The 22,845-nt window shown below is 47.8% G+C and overlaps 9 protein-coding genes across 9 annotated transcripts; 3 read left to right on the top strand and 6 right to left on the bottom strand.

Moving 5' to 3' along the window:
* Window positions 1–318: 318 nt before the first annotated feature.
* Window positions 319–1,752, bottom strand: PEX2_074610 (flavin monoamine oxidase family protein; the record flags this gene model as incomplete). Its single annotated transcript, XM_016744731.1, has 1 exon — window positions 319–1,752. One exon carries the CDS (start codon window positions 1,750–1,752, stop codon window positions 319–321), a length of 1,434 nt encoding a protein of 477 aa, XP_016600651.1.
* A 455-nt stretch (window positions 1,753–2,207) lies between these two features.
* Window positions 2,208–4,039, bottom strand: PEX2_074600 (uncharacterized protein; the record flags this gene model as incomplete). The annotated part of the gene is made up of 2 exons (XM_016744730.1): window positions 2,208–3,479; window positions 3,530–4,039. 2 exons carry the CDS (start codon window positions 4,037–4,039, stop codon window positions 2,208–2,210), a joined length of 1,782 nt encoding a protein of 593 aa, XP_016600650.1.
* A 4,307-nt stretch (window positions 4,040–8,346) lies between these two features.
* On the top strand, window positions 8,347–9,200 carry PEX2_074590 (zinc finger MYND domain-containing protein; the record flags this gene model as incomplete). The annotated part of the gene is made up of 4 exons (XM_016744729.1): window positions 8,347–8,365; window positions 8,427–8,919; window positions 8,976–9,063; window positions 9,123–9,200. The coding sequence occupies 4 exons, from the start codon at window positions 8,347–8,349 to the stop codon at window positions 9,198–9,200; spliced, it is 678 nt and encodes a 225-aa protein (XP_016600649.1).
* Window positions 9,201–11,162: 1,962 nt separating this feature from the next.
* On the top strand, window positions 11,163–12,260 carry PEX2_074580 (bZIP transcription factor; the record flags this gene model as incomplete). The annotated part of the gene is made up of 1 exon (XM_016744728.1): window positions 11,163–12,260. The coding sequence occupies one exon, from the start codon at window positions 11,163–11,165 to the stop codon at window positions 12,258–12,260; it is 1,098 nt and encodes a 365-aa protein (XP_016600648.1).
* A 348-nt stretch (window positions 12,261–12,608) lies between these two features.
* Window positions 12,609–14,312, bottom strand: PEX2_074570 (MFS transporter; the record flags this gene model as incomplete). The annotated part of the gene is made up of 3 exons (XM_016744727.1): window positions 12,609–13,223; window positions 13,293–13,868; window positions 13,929–14,312. The coding sequence occupies 3 exons, from the start codon at window positions 14,310–14,312 to the stop codon at window positions 12,609–12,611; spliced, it is 1,575 nt and encodes a 524-aa protein (XP_016600647.1).
* Window positions 14,313–15,188: 876 nt separating this feature from the next.
* Window positions 15,189–15,953, bottom strand: PEX2_074560 (uncharacterized protein; the record flags this gene model as incomplete). The annotated part of the gene is made up of 1 exon (XM_016744726.1): window positions 15,189–15,953. The coding sequence occupies one exon, from the start codon at window positions 15,951–15,953 to the stop codon at window positions 15,189–15,191; it is 765 nt and encodes a 254-aa protein (XP_016600646.1).
* Window positions 15,954–17,378: 1,425 nt separating this feature from the next.
* PEX2_074550 (uncharacterized protein) lies at window positions 17,379–19,541 on the top strand (the record flags this gene model as incomplete). Its single annotated transcript, XM_016744725.1, has 1 exon — window positions 17,379–19,541. One exon carries the CDS (start codon window positions 17,379–17,381, stop codon window positions 19,539–19,541), a length of 2,163 nt encoding a protein of 720 aa, XP_016600645.1.
* Window positions 19,542–19,853: 312 nt separating this feature from the next.
* PEX2_074540 (peptide alpha-N-acetyltransferase complex A subunit ARD1) lies at window positions 19,854–20,706 on the bottom strand (the record flags this gene model as incomplete). The annotated part of the gene is made up of 2 exons (XM_016744724.1): window positions 19,854–20,230; window positions 20,340–20,706. The coding sequence occupies 2 exons, from the start codon at window positions 20,704–20,706 to the stop codon at window positions 19,854–19,856; spliced, it is 744 nt and encodes a 247-aa protein (XP_016600644.1).
* Window positions 20,707–21,170: 464 nt separating this feature from the next.
* Window positions 21,171–22,648, bottom strand: PEX2_074530 (uncharacterized protein; the record flags this gene model as incomplete). Its single annotated transcript, XM_016744723.1, has 3 exons — window positions 21,171–21,391; window positions 21,447–22,046; window positions 22,108–22,648. The coding sequence occupies 3 exons, from the start codon at window positions 22,646–22,648 to the stop codon at window positions 21,171–21,173; spliced, it is 1,362 nt and encodes a 453-aa protein (XP_016600643.1).
* Window positions 22,649–22,845: the final 197 nt, after the last annotated feature.

Raw genomic sequence — 22,845 nt, 5'->3', positions numbered from 1 at the left:
CATTGACGCCTCAGGCCCAAAGAATAATTGCCTTTCTTTTCATTGCCCAAACCAGGTGAGGAACGAACTAAGGTGAAAGTGGAGATACCAAACACTGCCTCGACGGGGCTCCTAGAGATCAACCAAAAGACGCCCAAAAGATAATATTCATTTAGTTAAATAACGCTCAACGCCAACTATTACTACAATAAACCAAGTCAAGTCTCAGACTGGTGTCGAGAGTACAGAAATTCAAATATAAAATTCCATTTTTCGGTCAATTTTGCCCAAAATTCAAGATATCCACCAAGCAAAAAGCCCCTTAATCAAACCCCCGATTCACCAATTCTCCAATATCTCCCCAGCAACGCGCTCCCCCGAACTAATAGCCCCATCCATATAACCAATCCACCTTAGAGAAGTCTCAGTTCCAGCAAAATGGATCCTCCCAGCCGGAGCCCGTAAATAAGGCCCATACTGAGTCAAAACCCCCGGCGGCATGAAAGCACTAGGACCACCACGGGAGAACTCCTCAAGATCCCATCTCTGAATAAGGACATCAGTAGCATTTTCTACGCGAGGACCAAAGAGATTCGCAAAACTCTGCATGACTTGGCGCTTGACCTCGTCTTCGCTCGCAGTATCTAGTTTGCGCATCTCATCCGCCTCAATAAACCCCATCATCGCTCCAAACGATCCATCAGTCGGTGAGTTGTCGTATGTCACTCGGATCGCACCGGTGTCACTCACTCCTTCGCCATTCAGTCCCTCGTCTCGCCACCAGGCGCTCGGGAAGATAGCGATGGCTTTGCCAAGTGCGCCCATTGGCATGCGCTGGTTTAATTGATCTCGTCCGGCGGGCAAGAGGGGGTCGAATGTAATGCGGCTTACTAGAGTCGGGGACATGGCGACGACGACATGTCGGGCTGAGATGGTGACATTATCTGACGAGACGAGGTAGCGGGATTCTTTGAGCTGGACTTTGCGTACCGGTGTGTTGAGGTAGATGTTTTGTGAACCGAGTCTCTCGGCGAGTAATGTTGCCAGTAATTGCGTTCCACCACTCACTCGGCTATCCTGTGCACCGCCGTCGACTCCAATGAGACGGTTGATAGTTCCAGGTCCCGATTCGTCTCCGGCGGCGGCTATACACCACAGCGCATACAACAGAGACGGTTCTCCCATTTCGGTCGATAGAATGGCTGGGATGGCAACGTTGAGGAGAACGCGAGAGTCGGCGGTGGATAGTCGAGAGTTGACGTATGTTTCTAGAGTCATTGAGTCCAGTGCCGTGGCATTCGGGGTATTCCATGGTGCTTCTAGGTCGACTTTGCTCGCTAGGGTATTGATGTCGTTCATGAAGAGTGCAAGTTCAACAAGGGAGTCTAACCCCACCGGGGGAATACCGCCTAGGCTGTCTTGATAATGACGCGCCGTGCTGTTTCGATAGAAAGTAGAATTCCCCACCGTGTATGTCTTATAGGTTGGTAGACCGAGTTCGGCTGCGAGAGCCAGCACGCGGTTTTGTGTTGGTCCAACGTATGCGGCGCCTAGCTCTTGGATGCTCTTTCCTGTCATGTTGGCATTGAGCACGCGACCACCGACTCGGTCTCGTGCTTCCAGTATGACAAAGGATTTGTTGACTCCCGCGAGACTTTTGGCGGTAGAGAGTCCCGATAGGCCACCGCCGATGATGGCGACATCGACTTCCAGGATGGAGGGTTCTGCGACTAGTGCATGGCAGAGGGGGATTGCTATTAGGAATAGCTGCATTGCACTGAAGTATGACCTGTAGTGAATGAATTGCATACTGACCTTGGTATTTAAATCAAAATGGATTGAGGATAATGTCACCGAGACAACTTGCAATCGTCTAGATAGTCAAAGAATGGATACTATTTATCACTTGATTCACTTTATTGCCGACTACTACCCAAGGTCAGAAAGTACGAATACTACAATTAACCTGATTCAGTAGGCCTAGAAGTAAGGTCTTGTGATTATAGTAGTACAAGTGACAGAAGAGGACAGAGTAAAACATACCCCCGTAGGTGTAGCTATTCAAGCAAAGTAAATCAGCAAACCTGAAAAAACAACTCTACGTTACATTATTGTTGCTGGCATGGATCAATGTGTCCTTGTTTCACCTTTGCCCCTTTCTCGCCTTCTGAAATCATCGAACGAACACCCTGAAAATGACGCACAAGAGGAGCAGTTGATGTTTCACTCTATATCTCCATATCCGAGTCTTCTTCCGAGAATTTGCCATCTGATAACGAGGATGCTTCATCACTTGTTATCCCAATCGGCTCTTCGGGCTTTTTTTCTTCGCGGCTCTTTCCAAGCTCTACTTTTGTTGCCGGCTGTTTCTTTGGTTGTTCTGGTTCTTCCTCTGACTCTTCTTCTGAGGATTCATCTTCTGATGACGAATCGGAAGATTCATCGTCTGACGGATGAATTGGTTCTTTTGGCGGCTGTTCTTTTGTCCCAGGTTGCTTTGTTGGTTCCTCTGGTTTGTCATCTGACTCTTCTTCTGAGGATTCATCTTCCGATGAAGATGACGATGATTCAGACTCACTGATATCTTCTTCTAGATTAGTTATCGCTTCTTTCATCCTCCTCATCATCTCCCTGCGTTTCTCTTGCAAAAATGCTTCTGGTGCCAGCTGGATCCTTTGTTGCTCTTCAGGTTCGTGCTCTGACTCTTCGTCAGAGGATCCATCTTCCGATGACGAGTTGGATGATTCATTGTCTGGCAGTTGAATCAGTTCTTCAGAATTGTCTTTGAGTTCTTTTAGCAGCTCTTCTTTTGCTATCAGTTGCTGTTTTGGTTCCCCTGGCTCGTCATCTGAGTCTTCTTCTGACGATTCGTCTTCCGACGAAGACGAGGATGATTCACTGTTCTCTTGCCGTGATCGAACTGCTGGAATTTGCACCGCTTGTTCTTCTTCTTCGGAAGAGTAGTCATCGTCTTCCTCTTCTGATGATGACTCTGCCGAGGATTTCCCCTGCGTGGAAGACGAGGATACATCAACTTCTACCTCTAATTCGTGTGTCACCTTTTCCGGGACTCGCAACAGATCTGAAATTTTGATAGGCCAGCTTTCTTGCCTGTTCGCTCCCATTTGCAAACCTTCTTCTTCTAATGAAGATGAAGACTCCCCATCTCCCGTCGCTCCATAACCATCTTGTTCCTGTCGTATAACCTTTTCCCCACCGCATGGGTTTGGCATTGGCTTTTGTCGCAATCCCTGTGTCTGCTGCCGTTTGGCCACAGGTTGCTGCTCATCGATATCTTGATAGACTCGCTTCGAACTGGCCTGCTGCTGTGGTGTGTCCCCAATTGGGGACGATAAGGGTATTTCGAGCTGTTCGGATGTCCCGTAAAATGGATGCTCAAAGGGTTCCCGTTTTATCGGGACATTGCCATTTTGTGCTGCACGATAAAGATCCGCCTCTCTTCTGCGCTGTAACATCTTCCCCATCTCGCCTGCTGGAATCTGTTCTTTCTTAGTATTATGCACTTTCTAGTGCCAATTGTGCAACTTACCATATCACAGGGAATCTGATTGCGTAAACAATAGTTGCATGTCTGCTGCCCTGTGATAGAATGACATGGTGGGAACGGGCTTTCGTCTCGCCAGCGCACAAAGCACTCGTAACAGCTTCTGATAGATCGGTGTATGGACCCAGCTAGTACATCCATATTATTGGAGAGCTCCATATTTGCAGTCTCTACCGGCACGGTTGTTTCATGCGATATTTCTGACACCCCCTCCCCGTTGTGCAAGGTCACGGACGGCGGATAAGTATGGGAGTGGATCGCTAGTTGATCTCCGTCCTGAGAAACAGGAATTCTTTCTCGGAGTTGGCCAACTATTTGGACATCCTGCATGCCCTCGACGGGCAGTAGATTGGATGTCTCTAATGCATCCGGCTGGGCCTGCGGTCTCCATATCTGTTTGATGCTTTCTGCAAAGTCGAATGTTCCAGCAGCAAATACTTGGACAGCTTCTGCAACTGCTTGCACAGTCCGCTGAAATCTCTGATCACTGGCCATAGTGGATTGACAGGTAGGTTGAGATGACCCCCCCTGTGCTGGTCAATGTGATGTAGGTGTTTGGATATTGGTTCGGCTCCCGGCTGTGCTTATTCTCCGGGACCCACTTTGGGGGACATCAGATTGAGATTTGGACATCCTTTTTGTTTTACACACACCTTTTCAAGAGCTTGACATAAACTATCTAGCTGTAAACAATTCGCTACCATAACAGATAGGGAGTAAGTGAACGAGCTGTTTTATCTCATATCTTGATGTAGCTAGCATTTAACGTTTGACAAGGATACAAAGATACATGTAGGTATACATAAATGCGGGAAGATGCATTAGTTTTGTTAGCTAAAAGAGATGGTTCCATTATATGAACTAGTTCAATTCACATTCACATCTAATCAACTGACAAAAATGGCTCACTGGGTAGAAATTACGAAAGAAATGATCCTATATCAAAGAGAGTAGGCTTATGATCAGTACCCTCCTAGGTGGCTGTGGCCTTGCGGCGAATGCCCCACCGCTTACTGCACCTGCGAGAAGCGAAATTGGGACATAGCTGGCCCGCTTTCCAGGGCCCAATTATGCTCGCCGGTCGACCCTGCGCGTCACCGAAGCTTGACTTTCCCACTGCCTACAAGGCACTGAATGAAACCCACATCATTCAATCAATCTTTCGTTCCACTCCGTCTGCTAAAGATCATTCTTTTTTCTCAAAATAACTCTCCTATCTACAAGATTCTAGTAATATCTGACCAAACAACAATATTGTATATCTGAACTAACCAACACTGGCAAGATTCAATAACGAGAAAAAATTGAAAAGCATCCTAATCTTTTTAGCTTACTAGAGTCATCTAACTGGCTTACCTTATAATCTCGTATAGGTTCATTGTTTAACATTCCAAGGGAGCTTTCTTTATCAATCATCTCCAATATCTCTTAATTCTCAGCTCTCTCGTTATTTTTCCCTTCCAAATTGAATCACTATATAACGGTGTTGGGCTTATTGCACAGGGCTACAGGCTTTGCATTGTCCAAGTTGCCTTGGGGGTTTCCAGCTTTGTTTATCACCCATCAATATAGAACACTATCTACTATTGATGAACGCTAAACCCGCTATGTTGACATTGAAACTGTATGTGGAGTGGGGACCAATACTTGTGCCTATATATTTAGTTGATGATAAGCTTGGAAGACTGATTGATAACAGGAGTGTAGAAAGTAAGCTATATCTGAAGTGCTTGTATGCTCTAACTTGATTCTTTCTAGAGCGATTCCGGATCTGTATTAAGGAACATGGAAATCAACTAATTAATATCTAATGTTGCCACTGAAACTGAAATTTCGCCCCGGACTCGTATTAACTAACATAGCAGGGCTACCACCTCATTGCATCAAGTATGGTCGATTGGAGTTTGCCCTGGACCAGGACTAGCGCTCGTGTGTTTTCAATTTCGTCTATCCATACCCACAAAGTATTGCTCACGGCTTTGTACCCAGGATCCCGAGGGTTGCTAAGCCTAATGATCTGCATGTGACTACCATGGATTAAATAATTTTGACATGACTGGAGGATAACAGATTGATTAGACATAATCTAAATGGCGTTAATGAACAGCGGGTTTGAGTATGTAGCAGCTTAACTATACCTTTCCAACTCCTTTCACTTCAAGCTCCTCGTAAAAGCAATACATCTCAATAGTTTTGCCATGATTCCGGTGATATTCTTCTAGCATAGTAAGAAACTCCTGTGAAAGGAAAGCAAGCACCTCTGAGCCCAGTGCAACAACCTTCACAATTTCTCTATTTTTATTCCGGTGACATCTTCTAGGACTTTCTAAATTAGGTATACAAGAATAATCGGCCGCGTTTGCAGACTTATGATGTCATTTTAGATGGTCTTTTGAGGTGTGTCTTTTCAAACGTCTTTTTAGCTCGTGTTTTGAGATGGATGTGAAGGCGGTAAAAAAAGTATACTTTGTGCAAGCGTTTTTTCTATGTATAACCTGTGACTTCTGCATGACCCACATATACATAGACATAAGTGCGTAGCTCAGTAGCTACCTAGTAACGTCCAAATACGTTGTAGCTGTTTTTCGATTATAATGTATCCCTATGTACAGTCACAAGCAAAAACCCTATGTGCTGTGTCCAGGACTGCCATGGAGAAGCCCGCTCACGCTGGACATTTTTGAAGGGACCCGGTAAAGTGTCGAGTGATCGATCTAGAGAGCGCACCAATGAATGAATGAATCGTAATCATATGTTTAGTAAAAGAATTGCTGTCAGAGAGCGTCATATGGATATTGATATCGCGTTCTGCTGTCGGATCGCCGGAAACTGCTCCACCGCCGGAGTTCATAACGGATAAGTTGGAGGTAGACATGATGAACACAGTGGGTTTTTATTGTGTCTCAACTGCGAGTATTTGAATATAGTTCCTCTATCTAAGAGCCTTTGGTTCAGGTAAGGTTGGTAGAGTGGGGTGGTGGAGTAAACGGTTAAACCTTAGCTTCCGCAGTGGATATATACAATACGGAGTATATACTAGCCTAATACCAGGTGAATTACGTGAGTCTTTCAAGGACAGGTTAGTGGTATTATTCTGTGTGTGCACCCTGAAATTCCCATGGAACTATGAACAGCAAATATATGAAGTCCCGTAAATTCCACCCGTACGGAGGAGGACTTCGTACCCTGCTCCCACGTAGACCAAGGGCTTTTTTTCAACGTTATGTGCTATTCAAGTTCCCGGTCCCAACAACAACTTCGCTGTCTTCTTGGCATAGCTAGTACTACAGCAATCGTGCTTCCCGGCCATCTTTGGTGCGTTCTTCGGTGGTATAGGAAGCTTTTTTCACGGAATCACGCTGCCTGTTGTAATCCGAATTTTCTGGCGCGTATTGCGGAAGACGAAGTATGTGGTCGACTTTCGCAGGTGAGTAAATGCTACTGCAGATGGGCTAGTGATTACAGCTGCATACCAGTCAGTGGTGGCGGATTGGATATCTGAGTTATGAAAGAAGCGATGGACAGAGTCAGGGCAACGAACCATGGTGGGTGGTTGTTGCGACAGTAACAAATGCAGACAGTGCATGGTTCAATGTACCCCCAACCATCGTGATTTTAAGTTGCTATGTTAGGGTTACTTCGGTTTCGAGCCGTGGGGTGATGGCATATTCTGACAGTCATCCTTTTTCATCCTTGTCAGAACCCTCTCAGATAGTAAAGCTGGGTGTAAAATTAACTTCACCGTTCTGTACTCTTCTCTCAAGTATCAACTACACTGTCAAGGCGCTAGCTCGAACATTGGGGAAACTTAAAATTCAGAGACTTCTATACTCCCCATCGCCAACCGCCAACCCTTTTGCTCCTCCGTATTTATTTCTTCTCCTCCATTACTCTGTACGCTTACCAAAAGAGCAATTGTATGCACTTATTCTTACCGCGGAGGCTATAAGTCGTCGATTGAACCCTTTGCCTTCATGTCCATTGACGAGAAAGGGCCGAATCATGCATATGCTTTATGCCGTCGGGTCGAGTACAAACAGCCTAGAATCAATTATGGCGGCATACTCTGGACTGGTCTGGATATGCAGACTACCACTAAATACTTGAGGCAAATCTCCGTTGACCGCCATGATCGAGATTCCTCTTGATATCATGGATGCAGAGATCTTGCACTGAAACACACTTTCCAAGTTATCTGTCATCCATGCATATCTCCAGGGCTGGCCGTTCTACTTTACCGTATCTTTTTCTAGACAACCCTAGATCCCCAGAGGTATATGGATATCCATATGCGTCGTACAAGAATAGATCGCCGCACATGCTGCCTATATCCTTGATGGCATTAGAATTTGCTGGTATCATTTGTTTGGCCCCACGATAATATTAGCGATAGTTTTTATAAGAGCACACTACTGTACTTTCAGACTCTCTAAAATGTATACGAAGTCGATACAAACCATAAACCGTACAGGGGACCTTTCTATACAAAATCAGAGACACAATCTTGAATTGATATGATTGAGAGTATCGTAAACAAAACGGGCAGCAGCAGGTTATCGACAAGCAAACGAGTTACGATATCTTTGTCTCCATTGTCTCAGGCCGCACCTTCCACTTTCTTGTTCGCGAATTTGTTCTTTAACCCTCCTGTTCCTTCCTCGCCACAAACTCACCTCAGAATTTTTCTGATTTTCCAACTCCTTCTGTCGCGGACCTTCTTCTGTCAAGATTTAGGTCCCGGTCTTCAGGCCACTCAGTCTCAAGCCCAACCCAGCAGTTACACGTACAAGACGATCATCATTATGGGTCGATGGGGATGGCGTCAGTATCACCGTCACTCGTCTTCTTACTTTACCCCAGGTTTAACCAACGTCTATCTTAGGTCTGTTCGAAGGCGATCAGGACCTTGACATCGTTCTCTCCTTGTCCCACGACGGTCTAGGCATCAAGACCGGTGACTGGGAACACCGGTTGAGTACGATGGTTCATCAAACCGACATGCTGGCACCACAGGAGGCCGTCGCTCTCTACAGCACTCCTGAATATGCCCACTCGCTAGCCAATGTCATAGTCCCGTACGTCCGCCAGAGGCTCGACACTGACAACCTCGGAGAACGGATGTTCGCTGCCAGTCGTGCCATGGAATCGGAGCGGGACGATCTTTTCCAAGAGTCCAAGTACCGCACTATTATCTTCGGTGCTCGCATCAACGCAGCGGATCTACAGCATCTACGTGATCTAGTGCCCCAAGTCAACTGCACCTCCCGTCGAACAATCTTTGAGGACCATGGCTTTAGAAGTCCAGGAAAGGCTCAGTTCCTGGCTGCCTTGGATCACTATCAGCCTGGCGTTGCACGTAGCTTCCAGGAGCCTAGGTGAGTTCTACTTTGGAAGGCTAAATGCAGACACTTTACGCTAATGACCTTGATAGCTGCTTCAAGTGTGGAAAAATCGAGGACGACATCGGTCACAAGCCTCTGCAATGCAAGAAGTGCAAAGTCGCGACGTACTGCAGCAAGGTTAGCACGATACAAGCCGGCTTTCTAAGTTTCTGTTCATGGATATTGACTCTTCATAGGACTGCCAGCGTGACCAGTGGCGTGAGCACCGAGTGAGCTGCATTCCCCCGGGACAACGCCGGATGCTGAACGTCTGATCGCATCTTTCGATGGATTCCAATAACACTGGGGTTGGCAAGGGTCAGAATTCGGATGTTCTGGCCGTGTTGTGGTTGAGTGCTTACACTGTCATCCGCAATACCCGAGACCTAGCGTTGCCTGACATGTGGACTTTCTTCCTATCATAAGGATTAGTATCTTCTATTCTAGGTATCGACTCAATCAATGAAGTATTCAATTTAATTTACACACTAGTACCGTCCTGCTCTTGTGGAAAATAGCTAGAAAGTATGAGAGTTGGAAGCAATAATTGTATCAAGCAGACACATCAATATTTGCCTCCTACAAGCTGCTCGGTTGGTAGCATGGGGCGGGCATTTGTCACTGTAAGGCCTTGAGGTCCATGAATATCGGGGATTAATACCAGGCTCCATAAAATCTATGCTAAAGAGCTTGTCAGCTCCCACCAAGTTTTCCACTGACCATCGAGCATCAAAAGGCCTCAGTCTATTCGCTTTCTCCGCCTCCATCTCCCCCTCAGCTTCCGACCACCTAACTGTTTCCATCCACAGATTATAGGCAGCTCGATTGACCTCCAGCGCAATATCCCAATCCTCATTTGGAACCCAGCCATCAGAGTTGATATCCATATTAGCTATCAGCCAGAATATGGGGTTCTGCTTGACCTCAAAGTCCCCCAAGCCCTGCTTATGCTTCCTCAATTCCTCCTGGGTTGACGAGTACGGACACAATCCGTCCAATTCCAACTCTTTTCATCGAGCTGAGAGCCCAATCAGCTCTTGGCGAATCATCACTGCACTACCTGCCCATAGCAGTAACGGGTCGTATGGCAGTAATCGAAGACACTAAAGAGGGCTGGATCGAGCAGTCTGAATACGCACATCTTAGGGAATACGCACTGTCATTACTACGTCGTAAGTTTGGTTGTACAATGAGGAATCCTTAATGTCGCGCTTTGTTTCGCTAGTCTCTTGCGCCTTCTTCGTTCAAGTTCATCACGATTCAGCTATCTTCCACTCGTATATGAATGCGGGTCATCCCCTGCGAATCTGATGTCAATAACCTAGTTCAGACTTCATTTTTCTAGTTGGCCCCTATCACCCTATAACCCACCCTACCTAGAGTGCCGCTTAGGTGCCGATGAGGCACATTGATAATTGCCATGCAGAGAGCATGTGGTAAGAACAAAAAAAGAAGACAAAAACATACAACAGTGAGGATTCGCTGGTGGTCACCCACCCAACTACTAACTCACCGGCGTGTGGCTTAAGTACGGCTGAGCGGACGGGAAGCCCTGTTTTCCACACCCTATGGTCGTATGTATAATGTTACTTGTAAAAGAGAATGATATGATAACAACAGACAGGTGGTTAGAAGATGCAAAATGAGTGAAAACCAGGATTAGAGCCACCTTCAGCCGCGCAGGAAGGCACAAATTGGCATGACTCACGGGATATCTGCTCTGTGGAGGACAGTATTGGAAGTGGAGTTTTGGCCAATGAGCTTGAAAGCATGCGACTTGCTTTGCTTCCCAGATTGAAGGGACGTCGCAATTGGCGAATAGGCCAGTGGCCGCAAAAGTACACACTTTATATTTACTTGCTGGCTATGTTCCCCAAATTCAAGTACGATTTATGGGCCTGGCATTGGAGCATAAGAGGATCAGGAACAGGGGTATAGCTTCTAACTAGTGAGTCTTTCAGACATGGTTGTTGACGCATGAATGCCTGAGGCACGCACAGGATTCAGGAGTCACGTATTTACTCCAGGACTACCCACCTGAAAGTTTGAGAGAAAACTTCACATATAAAAATATATAAAAATACATAAAAATGTAAAAAGACTGTAGAAATACTACAATAGATAGGAGGGATGAATTTAGAGATATACGCATAAGAATTATGTATATCCACTTATGTTGGATTATGCAGAAGTCGGGGGCTAAATCTGCCGATCCCGTCGTTCGACGACATCAAAGCATGAACCCCATGTCTTCCAACGAGAAAAAACGCCTTCGAGATCGTCGCTCACAGCAGACACTCCGCGAAAAGAAGCTGAGACATACAGCTCAGCTCCAAGAGCAGGTGGCGCACTGCGAGCAGCATCACAGCGACCAGGGGGTGCAACGCCTTCTCCAAGTAATCGAAGGACTGCGCAAGCAGAATGAGGGTCTTCTCACGCGCCAAGAGAGCTTGAAATCACTCGTGAACTCCTGGGACACAAAACTGGATGAACCAACCGCCACTGATGACTCCAATCATGACTTGTCATCTCTGTATAAGGAGATGAACAACCGAGAAGCCCAATTCTCCCTCCAAACGGACTTCAACGAATTAATACCCCAGCATGGGATAAGCAATCTTCTCAACACGCCCATATCCGCTGTATCAACACCAAGGCGAATCCGGTCTCCATCTCTGGAACCTCTTTCTGCCGAAACCACACCCCTGTGGAACCAAATACCGCCACACACCGACGACTTCCGCACACGCACCATGGTCTCCTGTCCGTGGTTCGTCTACCCAGAGCTGATCATCCCATGCCCAGACATCCCCAATTCACCTCTTGACCTCATATACGGCACGAAAGCAAACCCGCTGGCAGATATGATCCACACGGCTCTGCAACGCCGCCCCGTCCGCGATCCGGAGCGACTGGGTACTGGCTGGCTGGCTTACCACTTCTCGAGATGGGTCATCTCGCCCAGCCCAGAGACATATGGTCGACTTCCTGCATTCCTTAGGCCTGTGCAGGGTCAGATGGCCGTTCCGCATCCGCTCGTGTTGGATTTCTTGCCGTGGCCGAGGCTGAGGCTGAATCTGATTCGGCGGTGGCATGTGTACGGCAAGGACCGGGATGGTCTGTTCGGGTTCATGGCTTGTTGTGTTAAGCTTCGATGGCCTTGGAATGAGACGATTCTTGAACGCAATGAGCAGAACGAGTTGTGTATGAAAAAAGCGTTTTATGAGACGTTCATGAGTGAAAGTGGGTGGGGGCTTACGCCGGAGTTTATTAGACGGTATCCTGATCTTGTGGAGGGGATGGATATCAATGAAGTTGTGTTTGAACTTTTCTAGGGGATGACCACGTCAAGGCAGGATCCAACCGCCAGTGCGTCATAATTGATTTGGCTTGCAGTATACTTTGTAATATTAATATTTTATACTTCTAAATACATCAATGTCACATTAATTCTCAAAATGGAGTACTATTTTTAATGCTTGTAATCTGGATTATTTAATTTAATTTATAAAATTAGAGACTGCAGTAGACCACGTTCATATACAGGAATTAATTTTCTATTAAGCTCTATTATATGAATTGCGTAGATTCACCTTCTAGTGGGTCGTTAAACATTATCCCGATTATGGAGAGAGGCAAGGTTGATGTGGAGCGAGTAAGATGCCCCTAAAGATAGTAACAGCTCAAGCCTTTTTACCATCAAGATCCACGGGCCACCTCTCCCGAATCACCTTGCCGTACTTGATGAAGACGATGGGAATCGGGATGAATGCCAAAGCCAAGAAGCCAAGCAACGAGTTGCCCCATCCGACACCCAGATTACCAAACATCTTCGGCCCGGCAAGTGGAAGCAGAGCCCCAACCAGGGAGCGAGTCGCTGTCAAAGTGGCGTTGGCGGATGCTGCATATTTGGGATAACAATCGATGATGTATGTCTGGATGGGCATATACACGCCCATCATGCCGACACCAAAGGGGAACATGCCAATGATAGGCACGATCCAGAACACGTGCTTATCGGCGGTCCAGCCGTACCAGAAGAAGCTGATTGGAAGGATACAGGCGAAGATGATCATCGTTGGGAGGCGCATCTCGGGTTCGAACTTGCCGCCGTTCTTTTTTGTAGCTGCCGAAACCATCCGGTCATTTGTGAAGGCGATCATTGCGAGACCGCCAAAGAAACCAAAGCCAATACCGAGATATGCAAGTCCCGATAGGCCAACGGAGAATCCATATGTCTTGGTGAATACGCTTGGGATAGTGGTAAAGAAGAGGTAGAGCAGGCCGTAGATGAAAGCCTGGAGATATGATGTCAGTAAACTGAATTTTGGAAAGAATCTTTCCTGTATCACGGGAGGAAAACTCACCATGTAAATACACAGAAGGAAGACAATCGGCGATTTGACAAACAGCAGAATAGGCCGCTTGAAACTCTGTATCAGGATCTGTTTCAGACCAGCATGCTCTGCATCCGTATCATAAGCACTTCGCAGATCGGTTCTCCCCGTTTCCTTGGCGAGTTTCGCAGTCTTCCACCGAATGAGGACATCGGCATATGTTTCCTTGTTGAGCACCTCAACTCCGAACGACACCACACCACCCAGAATAAGCAGTAGCCAGAACACCCAGCGCCAGCCCTCTTCCATTCCTAGGAACCCACCGGCAATAGGCCCAATCACAGGTCCGATCAATGGTCCCATAGCCCAGACAGAGGTCGCCATTCCGCGCTGCTCCCGTGGGAACAAATCTGCGATTACACCCGCGCCGAGTGTGATGCATCCCGAACCGCCGATTCCGGCGAACAGGCGGCAGACGATGAGGGTTTCAATGCTGTTTGCACGTGCGCAACCAATTTGCCATACTACAAAGAACCAGTTTGCAGCGCTAAGGACGACGCGGCGGCCATAAACCTCGCTCAGAGGGGCGAGTAGAAGGGGACCAAACTAGATCCGTCACGTTAGATGGGCTGGGTTGCATAGATGATGGGGATCGGGTGGGCTTACTGCATATCCGAGGATATAGATGCTGACACTGAGAGACAAGATTGTCTCATTTGTTTCTCCGAACTCCATTGCAACGTATGAGATGGCGGGTGAGAACATGCTCGAGGCAAGCGGGGAGATCAGAGTCATGGCACTGATCAGGCCTAGTAAGGACCATTTTTTGCTGGGGATAAAGTTCTGGGGGTTGTTTGGGTCATCTTGTCCGTCCCAGCCTACTATTCCGCGGCTGAGGTCTGTTTCTGGGAATATTTGTTTGGTTGGTTCTGATGTCTCCGCAGATTGATTCGTTGACTGTTTCTCGAGGTCTGGGGTGAGGTTTCTGACGCTGTCCCCTTCGTTGAGGGTTGCGTTATTTGAGATGGACTCTTTCTGGAGAGTATCCATGATAGGTGAGAGTGTTTGTGGAAATATAGATAGAGATGGACGTGCTTGGCGTGTGGTAGTAGTATAGAGGGAAAGGAAATAGATGGGCGTGCCAAGTAGAAGCAAGGTTAAATAGTCTTGAACGAGTGGTAAAGAAGGAAAAATGGATTAGATATAAAAGGAAAATTTTTAAAAACAGAAATAGATCAGGTTATGATCAGCCAGGCGATATCCGAGGGGCTTTGTATAATTTCCCGGAGGATGCCAGATTCTCCGATTCATACACCGACATTAGCGCTACTACTGGCTCATATTGAGTCATAAATGAGATTGTGCTTATAAAAGTGGTTCATAATTGACGAGATTCGGCCAGACCGACAAAGTCATTTAATTTCAGACGCCCATGCATAGACAACGTGATGAACACATGGAACATTTCCGCTAAGCGATGATTCAGTGCTCCACTATATTTAATCTACAACCAATCACAACCCTCTAAATTGGCCAATCTCCTGGCGCTGAATCATTGCTTTGTGCCAAGTGCCGTCCACGGGTAGTTTCAGGGTGGGGCCACTTTCATATCGCATGGGACCTTGAGTTTATTTTAATGCGCATAATTCATCTGTAGTCCAAGATTCTGAACTAAAGGAGAGATTCATTTTGATGTAGACTACAAGCAATTAATAGCATGCCTCGATAGTTTGGCCTCTCGAACCAGTCAACTGTTCTCCTCCATATCATGTTCATTGTTTCCTTCTCAACGACACTTTTCATTTCATCTTCACGGCTGAATAGACACTCTTTTGTAGGGCCAGTGCTCACCCCGCGACAAAGGCTAGCCATGTATTTTTCGTGTTCTTGGTGCACTTTCAGACTTCCATCCTCGATCAAACACCATCATTCAGTCAAGAGATGGTGAACATCGTGAGGTGTCTGATCCATCGACTCAAGGTGTTCCAACACGTCGAAGTAAACATCCTCAAAGTAAGCTTTGGTGACATCCTGGGTGACGTTGTTCATATCATCCAGTCGATCATATCTCAGATTGACAAATGCTGGTCCCACATCACCCTCAATCTCTTGCAACAAAATCAACAGCGGGACAAATGGCGGAATTCCCATTTTCAAATTCAAGGTGTGTGTGTAATACTCCATAAGACGATGAACAAACAACCGGGTACTAGAATAATCACTTCGCCGGCACCCAATAAGATTGAAAAGACCGGCGGAGACATCATCCAAGTCCTGTGCGGGACCGCGGGGATACTCCCGAAGAATCATCTCGGCACCCTCCATGAACTCGTCTGCCAGGTCAGCTCGAGGCTGGCCTTTCACAATCATGCGCACAAGGATTGGATTCATGTTCCACGCGATCCAGTTGCGGACTTCGATCGACATCTGTTGCCATCTCCGAGCATTGGGCGAGTCCTTGTAAGGGCGGGAAATGCCAGAGTCAATGAGCCGATGAAGTCTGTGCATTTTAAGGATCTGGTTGATGTCATTGCGCCAGGTGACAAAGTGGGAAGGATGTTCTAGAACACAGGGAAATTGGTACAGCGTAAAGCAGCCAGCATCTGGCAGATCAAACGCTTGGTCGATTTGTCCAGTCGGCTTCGCAGCCGGCAGAAGGTTTGACCAATCACGAGTGTGCTCCACAGACATCTTGGCGTGGCGTTGGAACAACTTCTGTCGACTGAGTGCCCGTTGTCGTAGAGTGAGAGATACTCCGCCTGGAACTATACGGAAACCCACCACGTTAGCTCAAAATATTTTTCAAAATTCGCAAAATGCAGACTGAAAAACTTACTGTATTGATGAATTGAATAAAATATCTGGCCACGCTGCGGGGGCGTGTATCGGTGATGTGGATGTCTCTTGTTGCCCTTCAGTCGACAGCCGAAGATCAGAAGATAACAGGTTTCTTACCACGATTCCGACGACTGAGTAGCCTTGCCAACGAATAAAAATCTTTTAAACTGCTGACAATTGTAATTTGCCTGCAGTTTGATAAAGAAACATCAAGTTGGGCAGAAGAAAAGAGAGGAGAGGAGAGGATGAAAGTCGACGAAGGGTATGCATAGGCGGGGATAACATCAAGAATACACTCTCACGTACAAGAACCCCCACATGAGACATATAGCTTACGCGAATACATTCAATGGCACTACGCATCCTTAATCCAAGAATAAATCTACCAACACTAATAGTGTGCGCACCTCGACCAAGCTAAAAGCACGAATCTAGGAACTGAAAATACCTCCTATACAATATACTTTGAATCTACCTGCTTTGGATAAAACAATCTGGGTCTAGAGATACTACAGTAACGTTTATTCATGCTTTCGACCTTACAAGCTATATGCTACTTTGTCTAATGTTGTTCCTAACGGCGATGCCGATAACAACTCGAGGTTGTGGCTTGAGATCAACTAGCACTTGGGCCATGTAGGACGAAAGAGTAAGTATGTCAATGTCTCCAATATTCGTAATGAATTATCTAGTTCCTCAGCCGCAAGCACGCGTATATATACTTCAGAGGACCACTGGGCCCTAGTATCTAGGTGTGAACATGCTTATGTTGATAGCCACCAATATGCCACTTTAGTATCTGATCCTCCTAATATGAGTTTGCTCAATATTGGAAACATATATATTCCAATATTTGGAGGTTTGTACATGTCCACGCTGAAGGTTGTCTGTCCTTCGAATGTTCCATATTGCCAATCGATAAGGCTTATCTTATCGTCTCCGCCAATATCCCGATGCCACTTTCCGTGCTCCTCCTAAGATCCACCCTCTTGCGCATCTCTCCTTCTACAATAAGGTCTCCATATACCCTTTGTCGTTGCTAGTCTCATCCCATCTCCAGGTAGGACATGACATCTCCTCAAAAGTGATGCGCCAAGTCTTGTATACTAACAGAACCTCATTTAGAGTACCTAATCCTGCTGCCTTCCGCCGCCCCTCCTCGTTATCTTATCACAGCATGAGGTTTCAGGTCTGACAGAAGATCTGTAGCCCTTCCTAGGCCACTACATTCTTGCTGCCCTTTGCCATTTCCCGGCCGACCGTAACCGCCTTCTCAAAATGGACCAAGAAGAGGCTCCACCGCCCCCGTACTCGGCCGTCGACCCATTACTTGCACCAGCCAACAGCCGGAACAACAGCTCTTCTCAGGCCCCAATTTCTCCTGGGGTGAGTGATCCCCCAACGCAGGATGCCAGTAGTTCTCGTGCCCCAACGCAGCCGACAGTCGTGCCGACGCATTTCAGATCTGCTGCTGCGTACTTTGAGGAACGGCTTCCCTCGGTCGTGGATGAGAGCCGGGGTGTTCTAGAACATCATATGACCATCTACCCCCGGAGCCAAGCCAAGGATTTTCCACGACGGCCGCGGTGCTGGGCCTCGCGGTTGGATGAGATTACCCAGCGGGACTGGGATACATTCTTAAAGTATCTATTTCCCCCGCAATTGGGGCTCGCTGCATCATCTCAGCATCTCCCACGCCAATTACGAGCAGAAATCAGACGAGACCGCAAGGATCGCCCTCAGGAGACCGATGAGCAACGGAAGGCTCGAATTTCTGCCGTTGTCGCTGAATGGAACGAATGCTTTTTCGAGCTCCGTGCCACTCAAATTGTCTTTGTCTATGTGGGCGAACCTGATTCTGCCCCGTCGTCTGCTTTATGTCCCCGGTGCTATCCGGCGGCAACGGGTTCAATAGACGGCCAGCCTGTTCGAAATTCAAATGCTGCGTCGCCCGTACCCGGGCAGCACGTTCCTTCTCCGACCCCTTGGTCGGTGCCTTCTCCTATGTTCCCCAACCCCCAAGTACATGTGCCCCCATCTCCGTATGGAGTATACGGTGTTCCTCCATACCCTCCTCCCATATCGCCTAATCAACCTCCTCAATATTACCCCCATCCACCACAAGGAACATGGCAATGGAACACTTGGAACTATCCGCAGCAGCAACCGCAGTATCCCAATAACTGCACCCAGAAGAGTGGGTCCCGTGGGTGGATTTCACAGATCGCCTCACAAGCGCAGAAATACGGAGAGCGGTTCAGCGAACAGGCGCTACAATATGGAGACCAAATCAGTGCACAGGCGCAGCATTATGGACGGCAGGTCGAGGAGCAGGCCCTTGCACATGGCCGCTGGATTGAAGAACAGGCAAGGCTTCACGGCCGGAAAGCACAAATGGCTGGACCTCAATATGGCGGTGGCTACTACCCCCGACCGGCCTGGGATAACTCCCCTCGTCCCACAGCCAGCATTCCAATGACACCCCTCCAAAGCCCCAGCCCTGTGACAAGTCCTAATCCGACGAGTCAGCCTGAGACAATCAGTCAGGTCGATAGCAACAAACCCAAGTCCCCAACAGAAACGCTTTCGATAGAGCCTCCGGCGACCGAACGCACCAGACGAGTATCAGTGAGCTCTGTCTCGTCCGAGTCCTCTTTCAGCTCAATTGACTCCATCTCGACAACATCGGACCTGGGCGTTTCAGACCTTGCCACAGTGCGCACTCAGTTGGAACTTCTAGACGATCGTCATGATCGGGTATTATATGAAGCCGCCGTCGAGCTCCGCCGGCAACTCTCAGTCCTACAGGAGTCCCGTCGAGAAGCCAAGTTCTCTGGTAAAAATAACTGGCGCGCTGGTTTCAATCAAAGCCAACAAAATAACCAACAGTCCGGCGACGCCGACTGGGGTCGCTGGGATTCACCCGAGCAGCAGCAACGCAACTCGGTTGATAAACGCGCCATGAAAGAAGAAATGCGCGCCACCAAGAAAGCATTCCGGGATACACTGCGCCGAGCACGAGACGAGCAGCGCGAACGTCAACGCACTCGACGCCGCCAGGTCCGACAAGCTCGTGCTAATGACGGCAACAAGGCGAATCATACACATGACCAGCCACTAGACCAGCAGCTTGGGACGTTACGGCTAGAAGAATCTCGGCAATCTAACCCGCCTTTGCCTGCACGTCCGGTCAGTACACAAACGCAGCCTAGTCCGATTTCCACACCGAATAGCTCCAATGTCGGCTTTGGATTTGCTTCCAACCCCCCTTCCCCTTCTGTCTCGCGGCCGAGTACGCAAGACTCGATGCCTACTGGGGGATCTTCCGCCTCTGTGAAGCAAGGGAAGCCGGCTGATACGTCGAGTCGGTTGAAGGATATGCTGATGTCGCGCAAGGCGAAGAAGCAACAGACAAAGGAGGAGGATGCGGGAAGTAAATGATCTGGGAAAGCTATTGTTGATTTTTTTTTTTCTTTTTTTTTTCTAGCTCTATTTTCAGCCCGGAGTTCAATATTTCCTTGGGGGGACGGCAAAAATGATTTTGCTTCTCCGCCGTGTATAGTCCAAATCTCGACCACATCCACGTCGACGAAGTTACGATTCCCATTGATACATAGTACATTCGCGAAGCCTTTACAACTCACATCTCCATCCAAATACACTGAACTGAAACTTTTTTGCAAAAAGATCTCTATACATACAAAGAGCACTCATCACCATCTGCATCCATATTCACATTCACATCCATATCCTTTAAGCCTTCGACTCATTCTTCTCAACCAAATCACCAACCCCAAGTCCCCTCCCAACCTTAACCCGAATCATCTTCTCCGCATCCTTCTTCCCAAGCTCCCCAACCTCTTCACCCTCATCCTCATTCCCTTCCTCCTCCCCATTCTTCTCCTTATTATTGTCCGCATCCCGCTTCTCAATAGCCTTCCAATCAAGCCACATGTTCTGAAGATTCAACCGCATAGCATACGCATCCTCGCCGTCAGCGTAGTACCCATCCTCAACCTTCTCAACCTCAAAGCCGAGTGTATCGCGGTACAATCGCAGGGCAGCAATGTTCGACATGCGCACGTGCAGAGAGACGTAATGCGCGCGGTGGGATTCAGCCATTGCGCGTTCTAACACAACCATATAATTAGCACGGATACCGTGAACGCGAAACTGAGAATTTAAAAAGAAAAACAAATCCATGTAAAATTATAAACCAAGGATAAGAATGCAACTCACGACTCATCCGCATCAATCTCTCCGCAATTCCCAACCGTCTATGCGTGCGCATAACACTCAAACTGGTAATATGGCCATGCTGATTCCCGTCCGTCGGCTCCTCCTCCATCTTGGCGAGAACATATCCAACGACCTTGGGATACTCGCCCGAGACATCGCCGGCGATTCCAGCGCCCGTGGAGCTGGACTTGTATCCATTGCGCGGGCGCACGACCGCCACGAAGCTTAGCTGCGGCCAGGTCAGGGCGTGGTACAGGTAGTATTTTAGGAAGTAGTTCTCGGGGAGGTTTGTTATGTTGCAGGTTTGGATTGAGGGGAGGAGGTCGATGTAGGAGGGGTAGCTGCTTAGGGGGACGATGTCGACCATTTTGACGGTTTGGGCTGCGCAGCTCTGCGGGTTGGGAGGTGGTGGTGGTGGTGAGGGGGTGTTTTGGTATGGTGGAGGTGGTTTGCGGTGCGGTGGGGAGGGTCATGTGATGTCGGGGAGTGTAGATTGTAGGTTGTGATGGGAGGTGGGTAGGGTTGGATTGGGGATTTTGTGATTTTGTTATATTTTAGATGTTGGTTTTGTTGGTTTGAATGGAGTTGAGATGTTCTTGGAAAATATTTTATTTTTATTTGATCGAGTTCTAGCGAACTAACTGCATGTCTACTGACTATGCTGTTATGTACAGATGGAATAACTACAACTTTGTACATGTATAAGTGCTATATCAAAATCATGTCCAGTACATGTAATATGTATGACCAGAAAGAAAAGGAAAAAAAAGAAACCTAGCGCCGACGACCGATCTGGTCATGCACCCAAAATAGTCATAGATATCGTGGAAATCAGAACGCAGGCATCACCATCTGCACTCCCACTGCCACCAAAAGCACCGTCGACATACCAGCGAGAGAAACCCCGCGCAATGCGCCAGACGTCTTGCCACAGCATTTACCATTATAAGTGACATTGTTCATCTCGGCAGCGACCTCAAAGACCGAGCCGTTGAAGTTACCGTAGTTATAGTAATCGACCAGAAGCATGTTGGGAGGACGGCCCCACATTGCTATTCAGAGTTAGAAAAGAGATGCAAATAAAAACCAAACCCATCTCAAACTTACCGGTACAATTCTCAGCCATTGCGCCCAGACTACCACTGCCATTCACAGCATTCGTCTCATCAAGCTGAGCAGTATTCGGAATCAACAAGCTCAAAGAACCTAAGTTCAACTGCAGGTTCAGATTGTGGTTGGCCATGTACATGCGGTTCTTAGCAGCTGCTTCGGACAGACCGGGTGGGCGTTGCTGCGTGCAGGGGAAGGTGGGGTCCGTGGGTGAGAAGGGCGTTTCCCACACCTGTGAGAACTCATCCATCAGCCACGGGTACGCGGTCTGGTTAGCCTGGTAATCCATGAAGAAGACTGCGCGCTTCTGCTTGAGAATCATCTCCGAGAGAGTGGGCCAGTCGTTCAGGGCCATCGGGATCTTGGAGGGTGTGTAGATCAGGTCCTTCAATCCGGAGTTGAAGATCGGGGCGGTGAAGTTACCGGGCGACACATAGTCGTAGTTGCCGATGACGAAGGTCACCACGTCGTATGGGTTCTTCCGCATCCATGTGTTGACGTCGGTGAGGTATGCTTCGAGGGTGCCGACACCGAGTAATTGGCAGGATGTGTGGCACAGGTACATTGTGTCATTCTCGTAGTGAGTTTGGAATTGCACTAGTTCACAGGTTAGTAATTGCTTATTTTTAAAGGTTGAAACCACCGCTGCTCCACTTACGTGTGCGAATTCCGTCGTTCAACTGTGTTGTCACATCCAGCACCTGGTTGGCGGCGACGTTGTTCTTGCGCACGAACGGGCTGTTGTGGGCTGCGACCATGGTAATGTTGGAGTACTTCCTAGCACAGAATTCGGGATAGTTGTTGCAAGGGCGGGTGTTGACGACAGGGGTATTTGTAGCTGTGCTAGTCGTCGTCGCAGTCGCATTCATGCTATTATTCCCGATCACGGTTGTTCCTCCGCCGCCCACCAACAAAGTCAAGGAGTCGGAAGTCGTGGTGACAGCCGTATGGTTGGAGGTAGTCATTGTACCATTGTGTTGGGTGGTCGATGTGATGGTCGACTTATCCCCATCACTTAGTGTGATTGTTGTACTGTAGTCTTGGTAGGTACCCGAGGGAATGGCCACGGGAGTTGTGATTGACACAACCGTGGCTCCATCGGTGGTCGTCTTTCCCGACTGCGTGGATGAGGATTCGGTAGACGAGCCCTGGGCCACGGCAACAGCGATGAAGCCGAGAACAATAGTAGACCACCTCATATTTGTGTGATATGGGGGGGATAACTACTCCGTATGTTCAAAATAGGAGGAGAAGATGATCTCGGGAAATACTTCAACTTACCTAATCGCAGGGTAAGTCCACGAGTGGAGAACTATTTTTAAATGACGTTGAGCTCCAATAAAAGATTGTGATGAGCCAATCAAATATTAATATTTTTATCCTTTTTCATCTTTTT

This window comes from Penicillium expansum, assembly GCF_000769745.1.
Source record: "Penicillium expansum strain MD-8 chromosome Unknown contig258, whole genome shotgun sequence".
Taxonomy (NCBI): Eukaryota; Fungi; Ascomycota; class Eurotiomycetes; order Eurotiales; family Aspergillaceae; genus Penicillium; species Penicillium expansum.
The sequence above is the reverse complement of the archived record's forward strand: the minus strand, read 5'-3'. Positions and strand labels throughout refer to the sequence as shown.